The sequence below is a fragment of the Ovis aries genome, chromosome 12 (genome assembly GCF_016772045.2).
Source record: "Ovis aries strain OAR_USU_Benz2616 breed Rambouillet chromosome 12, ARS-UI_Ramb_v3.0, whole genome shotgun sequence".
Taxonomy (NCBI): Eukaryota; Metazoa; Chordata; class Mammalia; order Artiodactyla; family Bovidae; genus Ovis; species Ovis aries.
In genome coordinates this window covers 38,529,106-38,544,189 of record NC_056065.1, presented here as the reverse complement: position 1 = coordinate 38,544,189, position 15,084 = coordinate 38,529,106, and the positions used below count along the sequence as shown (strand labels likewise).

The window sequence follows — 15,084 nt, the reverse complement described above, 5'->3', positions numbered from 1 at the left end:
ATGATCTACCTGGAGAAACCCTCAGACTTCACAGGTTGACAGCTCAGTTCCACAAGACCACCCTCTCCTGTAACTTCAGGCACCAATCTAAAGCCCAGGTTGTTAGAAATGTTTCTAACCAACTAGCTACAGATTAGACGTTCCCACGACCTCCTCCTTGGTCCAAATAACTTGTTAGAGCAGTTCAGAAAACTCACAGAAGCATTTTATTTATTTTACTACTGTTTTATTATAAATAGGTATATATCAGGAAGCCATATGGAAGAGACATATAGCACAAGGTATGAGGAAAGGGCGAGGAACTTCCATGCCTTCTCCACTCTCCCCAAATCTCCATGTGTTTGCCAGCCCAAAAGCTCTGTGAATTTTGCCCTTTTGGGTTTTTTATGGAAGCTTCATTACATAGTTGTGATAGAGTAAATCATTGGCCACTGACAGACTTCCCTGGTGGTCCAGTGATTAAGAATCCACCTTGCAATGCAGGGGACTCAGGTATGATCCCTGGTCCCGGAAGATACCACATGCCATGGCACAACTAAGCCCAAAAGCATCAACTATTGAAGCCCACATGCCCTAGAAGCCATACTCCACAATAAGCCCATGCACCGCAACTAGAGAGAAGTCTCCACTCACGACAACTAGAGAAAGCCAGCATGCAGCAATAAAGGCCCAGCACAGCCATAAATAAATAAATTTTGTTGGTCATTGGTAACTGATTTGACTTCAAGCCCCTCTCCTCTCCCTAGAGATTGTGGGGGGATTGGGGGAGGAGCAGGCATGGGGATGAGACTAAGACTTCCAACCCTCTAATCACAAGGTTGGTTCCACTGGCAAAGAGCCCTCATGCTTGGGTGCTTTCCAAAAGTCACCTCAGTAACCTAACAGAAGACACCATTTTTTCAAAACTTAGGAAATTTCAAGGGTTTGAGGAAAAATAAGTGAGAAACTATGAACACAGACCAAATATATTTGAGAATTATATTTTGGTCATGTGAATGATGAAATACATGTTTTTCTAATAAATCTCAATATCATAGAAATCACTTATTAAATGCTTATTATGGGTCACACACTTTACAGCATCTTACTTGGAACCCAAAAGCACATAAAACAATGAAGTCTGTATTACTGTCTCTATATTGCAAATGAGGAAATTAAATCTCAGTGACGTTCAATGCCTTGCTGAGACGCCATGTTTGTATCCATTATGGAGTCAGAGGTGGGACTGATGTGCCTAGCAGCAGTCTGCCCTCAGTTACCAGAATATGATGATGATGATTTCTTTCCAAATTCTGGCTTTTTCAGGGTCTAAGAAAACAAATATATTAAGTAAGATAAAGCACCCATCAAATTATTTAAATGGATTAGTCTTTTCAATTTCAAGCCACAAAAACAACAGACAATAAAGTCCTGCAGAAGCCCTACTCACTTCTAATAGGTATGAATGTGTTATTCCCAGAGATAGCACGACCTTTAAGCTGTGGGAAATGAAAATAAGACACCATCACAAAGAAGCATTGAGACACACACTTTAAACTCCTGGAAACAGAGAATCTTCAGCAGGGATGTTTACAGGAAAGACAAAATCTAAAGCAATACTGTATCATTCATATAATTCATGGATTAAATAAATCATTCTTTCTCTCAAAAACCTCATCCACTTCTTAATAGTAACCTTTTCATTATATTACTTAACTTACACACAACGTTTCAGAAGCTTTCCCCAGTTAAAGCAAGGCCAATCAGTGACCAACCCAGGCACGACTTTCTAGATATGCACAGCTGGTAGGAAAATATTACTGAAGTGTGAAAACATCTACTATTTCATATAGTCTTTTCCCGGGCCCATCTGTTTCCCAAAAGTTACAACTTACTCTAGTGTATGTGTTGTGTTTGGTTGCTCATTAGTGTCCAACTCTTCGAACTACAGCCCACCAGGCTCCTCTGTCCAGGAAGTTCTCCAAGCAAGAATACTGGAGTGGGTTGCCATTTACTCCTCCAGGGGATCTTCCCGACCCAGGGATTGAACTTGGATCTCCAGCATCTCCTTCATGGGCAAGCAGGTTCTTTGCCACTAGGACCAGTGTATCAGCCTGAGAAACATCCTGTTCCCTGTCTCTTTACCCTATTATGTATGGAGGAAAAAAAAATTCATGGCTGGTCTACCATCAAGAGAAGTAATGGAGAGGAGTAACAAGGAGAAGGAAAGATTGGTCCAATGGAAAGAAATGGGAAAAGGAGGTAGTGAGGATGAGAGGGAGATAATTTAAAATGATAAGAGAAGAAAGAGAAGATGATGAACTGCCACTGGGCTCCCAGTTCTAAACACCAAGTTCCAAACTCAACTCTGATTCTATTTCTGACCTTGGGCAAATCTCTTGTTTCTCTGTAACCTAATGCACTCCAAGAAGTGAGCAAAAGTAAAGCCAGAAGAAAGTTTCTTATAGAACCTACTGAAATGCCTACCTTTACTACTGATTTTAAAAAAGCTAAGCCAGCTCTGACCAAAAAAAAGAAAAACACCAATTTGGTATTAATAAACCTTTTAATTTTCTAGAATGGTGTTTAACTCAGTAATGCAAATCACTTAGTATCAACCTTCCCTCTGCCTGTACCTTCCTTTGTAAATACATTCTATTCTCAAGTTTGCTTTTAGAACATTTTCCCTAACATTTTTCTTCTACTTACTCAACTCCTTTAACTAAATGCCTTATTCTTAAAAAACAGAATTCCATCTCCCTTAAGTATTAGTGCCTTCAAGGTCCTTAGTTAATCTGATCCATCCCACCCTCAATGTATCCAGTTATATTTTTAATCTCCCCAACCTCTATTCTTTCCTGCTACTCTTCTCACAGGCCCTATGCAACATACAGTGTCTCTTTGTGATAAACTGACAATCTAAATTCAATGCCTTGTTGTCAAGTCAGACACTGAGACACAGATTACCACCTCCCTGCTTTGACATCGATACTTCAGTGCATGCAGCCTTGAGCTAAAATGATACTGGCTGCCAAATGACACTGAAATCTCCAATACTGTCTATTTTCCACTACATCGCAACTCAATTTCAGAACTGTAGTTTTTCAGAGGTTTTTCTTTTCTGTAGGAATAAATTGACACAGTATAAATTATTTTCTCCCATTTAGTTTTCATTATACCCAACTGTCTTCATTTTGAAAATCTTTGAAAGTTGTGATCTCGTACCTTATGCTGTCAATTCTCATTTTATATATACATCAGCTTCTGTACATTCATACTTCCTTCTACATTCTTACCCAGGATACCTAGAACTCAATAATACCCACTCACTGACTTTATTTGCCCACATTTCTCCAGAGTTATCAACCAGAATCACACCCAAAACTAAATCCCTGCTTGGCCACTTGCTAGTCATGTGACCTTGCACAAATTACTTGTCTCTCTAACCATGAATCTCCTTTCTTATTAACATGGGGATGTGAAAACAAGGTACAGAAGGCTTGAAACAGGTCTAACAGCATCCGTGCCTGCCAACAAGTAAGGCGAAACAAATACTAGCCTCCTCCTTCCCTCCACTTTAAAATGTTCATTTTTTGGAGAAGGAAATGGCAATCCAAATCCTTTAGAATTTTTAAATTAATGCTGAGTGTGAGAAAAAAGCAAAGCAGACGTAGACAAAACTTTGGCCATCTAGAAAATAAATGGTTTGTTCTACACAGTACACTAGCACAGAGTTCTCTTGATGTGGCTCTGGTGGAAGAGGAAAAGAAAAACTCTTCTATTTATTTTAGCTGTTTGCAGTTCTTTCTTAAAAGTAATCATAATTTAAGCAAAACATCATAATTTAACTCTACTTATTAGGCCCAGCACAAAGTACTGACTACCTAAGACAAACAATTTACTAAATGTATGTCCCGTTGGTAAAGGACCCAAGAACCTACTCTCTAGAATAGCTAACTATTAAGTTCCCATTCCTTCAAAGTTTTGGGTAACAACATCTGCCCAACTTCATTCTTAAAGAAGTTAATCCAGTGCATTTTTTTATATCTGTTAATCATAAGTAAATTTCAAAACAGAGATATACTATCCAGTCCAGTTCACTGAGGTATATTGCTTCTCAGGAATTATTAATAGTTGATTGTTACAATTAAATCCTACCAACTGAATTTGTGATAACCTAAAAGTATATTATACAATGTGAATACAGTAAAAATATCTTTGTAGTTTCAGGTTTTAGCAATTAACTGTTGGATAAAACAGAGCTCATGTTTCTGACACTTTAAATAGGCTCTTGGGAACCATGAAGTATGATTTTCAACAATTATCACATTTTAATTGTTAGCACTCATTTATCTAATAACTTTAATAGTTGGAAGCCATTTATTGAAAAATATTCACTAATCAAATGCTTTGATTTTTTTTAATAAAACTATTTCAGAATTAATAATTTCACTAAAATGCATGCTACTGCTTCAATTTTTAAAAACTCTCTTGAAATTAGTCAAAGGATTTAAGAATAAATTAGTATCTAAGACATATAAGTGGCTTTGAATTTTTAAAAAATTATCTGGTCATGTCTATTCAACAACAGCATCAAATGGTTCACTTTTAAGGTTCTCCAGCAAAACAACTCTAATTTGATAAATCAACATACCCATGTTTAGAAACTTTACAACAAAATAAATATACCTTATATGAGATTTTCACATTGACATGAACTCCCCTCAACATACTCACTTTATCTTTTATTTGACCCCCACTCATCAAAAAACCTACTTGTGCACAATTGAAAGTCTATTTTACCATTTAGGCTAGAATAATGTGAATCCTCTGCCTACATAATTAGCATTGAAGAACTAATGTTTCTAACAAGTATATCATTAAAAAGCATTTACACATTAGCAACTAGTACAGTTTCACTTAACACCACTATAAACAAGTTATATTCCCTCTCAACACATACTTAAATAAATAATCCAATTACATCTTAGAGCTCCCTTCAAGAATGTCTAATATAGTAGAAAAAAAAAAAGAAAAACTTATCTCTTAACTCATGTTGCTTCTACTTAAGGGGTTGCCTCAAACCCTCTGTGAAATGAGGCAAGACAGACTGATTTAAATAAATTATGAATGAAATTATTAATATAGCAGTTTGTTATTATTTTAGGTGGTAATTTGAAGTGTGATCAAAGAAAGACATCAAAAGTATTTATCAGAGAAAATGGTAAATCTCAATATGGCGGAGTTCAATACAGCCCAGAGGTTTTAGAGCACAAGTATAAAGCCCAGATACCTCAAGCTGAATCCCAGCTCCACTTGATGTATTACAAGTACTCTATAAACGTTGACCATTATCATCATCTCACTGCACTGTTTAAAAAAAGGTAGGGTGTAAAAGTAGCTGAATAAGTTCTTCTACACACAAATAAGACCAATGGACAGACCCCATGCCATCTAGTGAACCCCTATATTCAGACAACCCCTATATACTTAGACCACTGAGTCTCAGCTTCTATTCATTAGACCTTAAGCTGCCTCTCACTGAGAGCCTATATCTCATCTGAACACCCAAAAGAACAATTTGGTTTCTCACACTATATTACATTATATTAATATGTAAATTAATCACTTTAACAAGAAAATCACAAACAAGTAGTTCATTCAAGACTCATTTTATTCATAACAGTCTCAAAACTTGTCAACCCAAAATTAGATTTTAGAGTTACAGCTAAATGAAGTAAACAAATTCACATCCAAATTCATTCAGTGGTGTCAAAAAATCAATATAAACAGACAGAGAAAGAGACAGTCCACTAAACATGGATTGCTAAATGTTAAGAAGAAAATGCATCATTATTTAAGAGGACAAGCTTAAATGGTGAACAAATGCTACTAATTTACCCAAGTAATGAGCCCTTGTTTTATGACTGCATTCAATAACTGCATAGAGGTCAGAGCCTTAAAATGAAAACAGCTATATGTAAAAGAGGAAAGTTTCATTCTTAAAGAACCTTATCTTTATTGAAAATTTTCTGGATAATAAAAAGATAAAAGGTTACAGTTTAATATGAGCAGTTTTTTCCACTTAGAATGAATCTCCTAACAAAATACAGAACTCCTTTTTCCCTAAGGTTTATAATTAGAAATTAGATTCCTCAATAATTCAATGACTGAAACCTTTACTAAAATCAAATTACTTTTTTAATTAAATTTTCACCTAATATATAAGTTCTGCTGGCAGGTGTCATCTCTACAGATAATAAAGCCTTGCTATATTTATTAAATCAGTTTTTTCCTTTATGCCCATCCTTTCCTTTGACTTGACATTCTTATAGTATTTAATTATTGGTAAATTAAATTACCAATATATTACTAACGTATTCTGATAAATATGCTGGTATACATACTATTTACAATGTCCCTATTTTTTATTCTATCATAAAGAGTATTCAAGCTAAAATATTTTACTCTTTCAGATTTTTAAAATTCTCATATGGAAAGAGGATAGCTAGTGAGGAAAGATATTTACAATTTTATTACAGCATCAGTGACTATGTTCAGGATTGGAAAATCTGAAGAACAGAATCAAGATATGTGGATAAAATCAACATTAAGTTCAAAAGTTCTTGCCACAAAAAGCGCATTTATAAGGCAAATTCATCCAACTAAATATATGAAAGATGCATAAAATATGGTCATTGCATTTGAATTACTTACAATTTTAATCTTTAAGTATTTGTTTAAAAAGCAAAAGTAGTTAAATGATTATTAAGGCTTCCTGTTAAATGCTCTGGAGTTTATAAATCCCAAAAAAAACCTCACCAAACCTCACTTTCACTATAGATACCACTTTAAATTTACTGAATTTCATTGACAATAAATCAAAGAAAGTAAAACCCTTATGTATGTGACTATTTTGTGTACACATTTGAAATCACATATTCATCCGTCACTAGACCATAAGTCTATGATGACGTAGGCAAAATGCTTTACCATCACTTTTCTCACCACTAAAATTAATGATAAAACTGAGAAAAGTGATTAAGTGACTTAGTCAAAGATAACAGCCAACTGTCAGCAATCTTACTTTTTTAAAAACTAGGTTTCTTAGCTTTCTAGTTCATCAGGAAGGGGAAAAAAAATCCTTAAGAGTATCATCTGAGAGAAAAGAATATACACTTTATGGATACTACCATTCCCAAAGATGTGGGAATATCTAAATTTTACACAAACACTAACAAAAAAGAAAAGAAAAGCCAAAAAAACAAACAAACCACGAACCTTCTGAATTCAAAATCACTAACCAGTCAAACAGAAAGAGTCAAGTACAGTCTCTGTATTGTACCATCGCTGGCCCCCTCCATCAGCTATTGTACATTTCTACCTAGTTTATTACTAGGAAACAGATTTCAGTTTTCATAATGCTTTCCAATGGGCTTTTCTTAGCAAATGTCTGCACTCCTCAGGCAAGGCCGTTAAGGTAACTTAATCTCTCATGCACTGCTCAATCGGGTGGGGGGGGCGGGGAATGCTGATTCCCAATTTAAAAATGAATTATTTGGGTTTTTCAGAATTAAAAGTAACTACGAAACCTGGAACCATAATTTCAATTCAGCTGTTAACTTGAAGGTTCGCAGGACAAATAAAAGCTTATGGAATCGAAGATGATGCTGGGGAAGGGGGTGCAGAGAGAGTATGAGAAAGATGCTGGTCCATTCCGAGATGATGCAGGAATGACATGGCACCTGGACAACACAAGTCGCAGTTCACCCCCCTCTCAGAGTCTCTGCCTCGGTTTCTCTCTATGCCTGGAGCTGTGAGTAGGTGCACACGCAAACGCAATCACCTTTTACTGTTGGACTCCTTAGTGAGGAGAACTGTGGGGAAGCGTCGTGGGTTAAAGCCTCACCACAACAAACGATTTCTTTCTCCTCGAACCCCGCCTCCCCTGCTAGGGGCAGGCGACGACTGTCTCGAACAGTAGACAGCTGACAGGAGCCGAGAACCAGGGCAAGAAGGAAAGCATCTCCAAGGGGGGGAGGGGCAGGGAAATGAACCCCACAGCCTCGCGGAGAGCCTGGGGAGGCTGACAGGAAAAGGAGGAGGATATTGAGCCGGGAAAACAGAAAGGGGACTGGGAAGCTCCCGGGAGAGCTACGCATTCAGGCTGTCCCCGGGGCTGGCGCGCAACGGGCGGGAGGGGGAAGTCATCCTGGGGCGGACCCCCTCCCCGACTCCCAGACCGGAGGACGGGGAGGAAATGGCTTTGTATCGCAGGATGAAAGGCAGACAGGAGGGCCACCAGGCGGGGAGGGACAGAGGATGCCCGGAGCCGGGACGACCCCGCCCGCCGTCACGGACACTGCCGCTCTTCCCTCCCATCCGCTGCAGCCCCTGGTCCAGCCTCCGGCTCCTGCCCTCGACACTCCAGCAGCCTGAAGTGGGGTCGCCCCCGCCTCCTACCCTCCCCCTCGCGTGCTCACCTGCCCACGAAGTTCTCGAGCACCGAGCTCTTGCCGGCGCTCTGGCCGCCCACCACGGCGATCTGAGGCAGCTCCAGCAGGCAGCTCTGTCCCAGGGCGGAGAAGGCATCCTGCAGACGGTTCACCAGAGGGATGAGCTCCTCCATCTCCCGATTCCCCATTGTGCCTGCCCCGCCAGATGCCCGCTAGTCCCTGCTAGTCTCTGCGACCTGGCAGGGAGCCGGGGCCGCGCCACCCTCGCCGCCGCTGCTGCGCTGGGTTTAGTCAGCCGGGTACAGCCAGACGTCGGATCCCGCCACGGTCCGGCCTCTAGTGCGCTCCTGACAGCAACGGCCCCGAAGCGCGCCTGCGCAGGCGAGTGGGGGCGTGGCCTGATTCCGCGACCGCCCCGCCCTCGCCGGGATGGGCGGCTGCTGTGCCCCAGGCTTCGGCAGACCTCCCCGCCCAGCGCGCACGCACTGCCTCCCAGCTGCGCCCAGATGCCACCGCCTCTGTCGTCTGGTGCCAACAGCACTCGGTCAGGGAATGGCATGAAATAGCAGCACCAGCCGACAGCACTGTTCCCTTTCAGTAGCTACTGTAAGCGAAAGTCCAGTGGAAAGCACTCCGCCGGTAACAGCTCAACACTGTCGCCAGCGGCGGCGGCAGCAGCTCAGATGCCACCACCAGTGCAATGCCTCCAGAGTGCACCTCCCAAAAGGAAATCTCTTGTTCTCACGGCCCACTCCAGAACCTGGGCTTTTCTTGGGGTGGCCGGCCTTTTGGAGTCTAAATTCTTCGATCTGTCATCCGTTTCAGGCCCTGCGTATTCTGACCCTACCTAATGATACAACTTGAACCGCTGGGTTCTGCTGGCCCTGCAGAAGCAAAGGTAGAGTCCACTGTGCTTACCCAGCACCACTCGCCCTCTTCAGTCTACCAAGTTCATTCTGTCTTTTGTGACTCTTCATTCCATTTCTCCTCCTAATCTACCTCCTATGGTCTCTATCAATAACCATGTATTCTGCTCCCATTCTCTTAAATTTAGCGAACTAAGTGACTGCATTGGATCCTGTGCTTTGTGTTGGGGGACACAGAGGGATAAATGGTCATGCTTCTCTCAGCCTCCTTGGACAGATCCTCATTTCAAATACTCATACTACTCAGGATTTAATTCATGAACGTTTTAGTCTACCTGAAGACTTCCCCATGGCAATAACTACACATAATGCTCAGTTCAGTCTCTCAGTCATGTCCCACTCTTTGCAACTCCATGAATTGCAGCATGCCAGGCCTCCCTGTCCATCACCAACTCCAGCAGTTTACCCAAAATCATGTCCATCGAGTCAATGATGTATTCCAGCCATGTCATCCTCTGTCATCCCCTTCTCCTTCTGCCCCTAATCCCTCCCAGCATCAAAGTCTTTTCCAGTGAGTCAACTCTTCTCATGAGGTGGCCAAAGTATTGGAGTTTCAGCTTCAGCATCAGTCCTTCCAATGAACACCCAGGACTGGTCTCCTTTGGGATGGACTGGTTGGATTTCCTTGCAGTCCAAGGGACTCTCAAGAGTCTTCTCCAACACCACAGTTCAAAAGCATCAATTCTTCAGTGCTCAGCTTCTTCACAGTCTAACTCTCACATCCATACGTGACCACTGGAAAAACCACAGCTTTGACAGCACAGACCTTTGTTGGCAAAGTAATGTCTCTTCTTTTTAATATGCTGTCTAGGTTGGTTATAACTTTGCTTCCAAGGAGTAAACATCTTTTAATTTCATGGCTGCAATCACCATCTACAGTGATATTGGAGCCCCCCAAAATAAAGTCTGACACTGTTTCCACTCTTTCCCATCTATTTCCCATGAAGTGATGAGACCGGATGCCATGATCTTAGTTTTCTGAATGTTGAGCTTTAAGCCAACTTTTTCCACTCTCCTCTTTCACTTTCATCAAGAGGCTTTTTCGTTCCTATCACTTTCTGCCATAAGGGTAGTGTCATCTGCATATCTGAGGTTATTGATATTTCTCCTGGCAATCTTCATTCCAGCTTGTGCTTCTTCTAGCCCAGCATTTCTCATGATGTACTCTGCATAGAAGTTAAATAAGCAGGGTGACAATATACAGCCTTGACGTACTCCTTTCCCTATTTGAAACCAGTCTGTTGTTTCATGTCCAGTTCTAACTGTTGCTTCCTGACCTGCATATAGGTTTCTCAAGAGGCAGGTCAGGTGCTCTGTATTCCCATCTCTTTCAGAATTTTCCACAGTTTATTGTGATCCACACAGTCAAAGGCTTTGGCATAGTCAATAAAGCAGAAATAGATGTTTTTCTGGAACTTTCTTGCTTTTTCGATGATCCAGCGGATATTGGCAATTTGATCTCTGCCTTTTCTGAAACCAGCTTGAACGTCTGGAAGTTCACAGTTCACGTATTGCTGAAGCCTGGCTTGGAGAATTTTGAGCATTATTTTACTAGTGTGTGAGATGAGTGCAACTGTGTGGTAGTTTATGCATTCTTTGGCATTGCCTTTCTTTGGGATTGGAATGAAAACTGACCTTTTCCAGTCCTGTGGCCACTGCTGAGTTTTCCAAATTTGCCAGCATATTGAATGTAGCACTTTCACAGCATCATCTTTCAGGATTTGAAATAGCTCAACTGGAATTCCATCACCTCCACTAGCTTTGTTCATAGTGATGCTTTCTAAGGACCACTTGACTTCACATTCCACAATGTCTGGCTCTAAATGAGTGATCACACCATCATGATTATCTGGGTCATGAAGATCTTTTCTGTACAGTTTTTCTGTGTATTCTTGCCACCTCTTAATATCTTCTGCTTCTGTTAGGTCCATACCATTTCTCTCCTTTATTGAGCCCATCTTTGCATGAAATGTTCCCTTGGTATCTATAATTTTCTTGAAGAGATCTCTAGTCTTTCCCATTCTGTTGTTTTCCTCTGTTTCTTTGCATTGATCATTGAGGAAGGCTTTCTTATCTCTCCTTGCTATTCTATGGAACTCTGCATTCAGATGCTTATATCTTTCTTTTTCTCCTTTGCTTTTCACTTCCCTTCTTTTCACAGCTATTTGTAAGCCCTCCTCAGACAGCCATTTTGCTTTTTTGCATTTCTTTTCTATGGGGATGGTTTTGATCCCTGTCTCCTGTACAATGTCATGAACCTCCGTCCATAGTTCATCATACACTCTGTCTATAAGATCTAGTCCCTTACATCTATTTCTCACTTCCACTGTATAATCATAAGGGATTTGATTTAGGTCATACCTGAACAGTCTAGTGGTTTTCTCCACTTTCTTCAATTTAAGTCTGAATTTGGCAATAAGGAGTTCACGATCTGAGTCACAGTCAGCTCCCGGTCTTGTTTTAGCTGACTCTGTAGAGCCTCTCCATCTTTAGCTGCAAAGAATATAATGAATCTGATTTTGGTGTTGACCATCAGGTAATGTCCATGTGTAGAGTCTTCTCTTGTGTTGTTGGAAGAGGGTGTTTGCTATGACCAGTGCATTCTCTGGAAAAAACTACTAGCCTTTGCCCTACTTCATTCTGTACTCCAAGGCCAAATATGCCTGTTACTCCAGGTGTTTCTTGACTTCCTACTTTTGCATTCCAGTCCCCTATAATGAAAAAGACATCTCTTTTGGGTGTTAGTTCTAGAAGGTCTTGTAGGTCTTCATAGAACCATTCAACTTCAGCTTCTTCAGCATTACTGGTTGGGGCATAGACTTGGATAACTGTGATATTGAATGGTTTGCCTTGGAAATGAACAGAGATCATTCTGTCGTTTTTGAGATTGCATCCAAGTACTGGATTTTGGACTCTTGTTGACCATGATGACTACTCCATTTCTTCTAAGGGATTCCTGCCCATAGTAGTAGATATAATGGTCATGAGTTAAATTCACCCATTCCAGTCCATTTTAGTTCCTGATTCCTAAAATGTCAATATTGACTCTTGCCATCTCCTGTTTGACCACTTCCAATTTGCCTTGATTCATGGACCTGACATTCCAGGTTCCTATGCGATATTGCTCTTTACATCATTGGACCTTGCTTCTATCACCAGTCACATCCACGGCTGGGTATTGTTTTTGCTTTGGCTCCATCCCTTCATTCTTTCTGGAGTTATTTCTCCACTGATCTCCAGTAGCATATTGGGCACTTACCGACCTGGGGAGTTCCTCTTTCGGTATCCTATCATTTTGCCTTTTCGTACTGTTCATGGGGGTTCTCAAGGCAAGATTACTGAAATGGCTTGCCATTCCCTTCTCCAGTGGACCATATTCTGTCACACCTCTCCATCATGACCAGTCCGTCTTGGGTGGCCCCACACGGCATGACGTAGTTTCGTTGAGTTAGAAAAGGTCCATGTGATCAGATTGGCTAGTTTTCTGTGACTATGGTTTCAGTGTGTCTGCCTTCTGATGCCCTCTCACAATACGTACCATCTTACTTGAGTTTCTCTTACCTTGAACGTGAGGAATCTCTTCACGGTTGCTCCATAGCCAAGTGGGACTTTACAGCCGCTGCTCCCTACCACGGACGAGGTCGCCCCTCCTGGCCTTGAACGTGGAGTAGCTCCTCTCAGCCCTCCTGCGCCCATGCAGCCACTCCTTGCATGTGGGGTTGCTCCTCTCAGCCGCTGCCCCTGACCTTGGCCTTGGGGTAGGTCATCTCAGCCACACTTCTGTGCAGTCTGTTGTAGCTGCTGCACTTCTGCAAGGTCAGTCCAGATAATGACTAGAGACTAGTCTAAATAACTCTTCTGAGCCTTAGATTGTATTCCAAGTTGGTCCTAGACCTCACTGCCTGTGCGTCCCACAAGTACTTCTGCTTAATTTATTCATATTTGAACTCATTTTTTCTAGTCTCAGCATTTAATGCTATAAACTTCCCTCTAATCATAAAAATACTCACACAAAAATGCCCATTAAAATCAGAAGACTAAGAACCCAGATGTCCATCAATAGGTAAATGAATAAACAAGCGTCATATATGCATACAGTGATAGATTTTATATGACAACCAGCAATGACCAGCTCAGTGGTTGGACAGAGAAGAAGCTCCAAATCACTTCCCAAAGCAAAATTTGCACCAATGACATGTCATGGTCACTGGTTGGTGGTCTACTACCTGTCTGATCCACTACAGTTTTCTGAAACATGGTGAAACCATTACATCTGAGACGTATGCTCAGCAAATTGATGAGATGCACTGAAAACTATAACACCTGCAGCCAGCATTGGTCAATAGAAAGGGCCCAATTCTTCACAACAATGCTCAAGCACATATCACACAACCAATGCTTCAAAAGTTGAGCAAATTGGGCTATGAAGTTTCACCTCATACACCATATTCACCTGACCTCTCACCAACTGACTGCCACTTCAAGCATCTTGATAGCTTTTTGCAGGGATAACTTCCACAACCAGCAGGAGGCGGAATATATTTTCAAAGGGTTCATCAAATCCCCAAACACAGATTTTTATCCTATAGAAATAAACAAATTTATTTCTTGTTGGCAAAATTGTGTTGATTGCAACGGTTCCTATTTTGATTAATAAAAATGTGTCTGAGCCTAGTTATAATGATTTAAAATTCACAATCCAAAAGCAGAGTTACTTTGGTAACAGCCTAATACCTCCCTGGAACCCATCTCCTCTCTCCTCTTCATTTCTGCTCTAAATGCCTTATTTCTTATTGTCATTGGTTGAACAGTCACCTTCTTCTATACTCCTCTGTACCCTGAATAGATAGATCTTCACATGGCACTTGACACATTGAATTGAGTCTCTAATTTACATCTTTGTGTTCCACTAACCTGGTAGGCAGAATAATGGGCCCCAAAATATTCTAACCCCTGGAACATTCTAATCCCTACAACCTGTGAACATCTTATCCACCATGGCCAAGTGGGACTTTACAGATTGATTAAATTAAATAGCTTTGGATGGGGAGATTATGCTGGATCATCTAAATGCGCCCAGTTTAAGAAAAGAAAGCCTTTCCTGGCTATGTCTTCTATGACCACAGAAGAATGGTGCAACTTTGCTGGGTCTGAAGATGGAGAAAGGGGGGATCACAAGCCAAGGAATGCAAGCAGCCTCAAGAAGCTAGAAAAGGTGAGTAAACAAATTATCTTTATCCCCCAGAGCCTCCTAAAGAGCCACATCCCTGCCAATACCTTGGTTTTAGCCCAGAGAGACCAACGTTGGACTTTCAACCTACAGAACTGTAAGTTAATACATTTGTGTTGTTTTGAACCACTAAGTCTGTGGTCATTTGTTAGAACAGCCATAGAAAGCTAATACAACTAATGACAAGCTCCTTGAGGGCAAGGTTTACCTTTGTGATTCTCAATGCCTAACACAGTGCTTCGTACCTAAAAAGACCACAGTCTATTGGGGACATAAATTATTACAATACAATGTTATAAGTGTTCTAAGGGTGCAATGGACTAAATTGTACACTCAAAATCCATAACTGAAGCCCTACCCCGACAGTGTAGCTGTATTTGGAGTAAAGAAGTAATCAGGATTAAGTAGGGTCATAAGAGGTGAGCCTTGATCCAATAGGATTAGTGTCCCTCTAAGAGGAGAAGGCAATGGCACCCCACTCCAGTACTCTTGC

General features: G+C 41.1%; 1 protein-coding gene across 6 annotated transcripts in view; it reads right to left on the bottom strand.

The window, feature by feature from the left end:
- DNM3 (dynamin 3) overlaps positions 1-8,793 on the bottom strand; it is a 647,020-nt gene extending 638,227 nt beyond the window's left edge. For all 6 annotated transcript variants that reach the window (XM_060396477.1, XM_015099204.4, XM_027975613.3 and 3 more), the window contains exon 1: positions 8,463-8,793. In XM_060396477.1, the coding sequence (XP_060252460.1) occupies positions 8,463-8,623 (161 nt within the window). In that variant the 5' untranslated portion in view covers positions 8,624-8,793. The remainder of the gene's footprint in view (positions 1-8,462) is intronic.
- Positions 8,794-15,084: the final 6,291 nt, after the last annotated feature.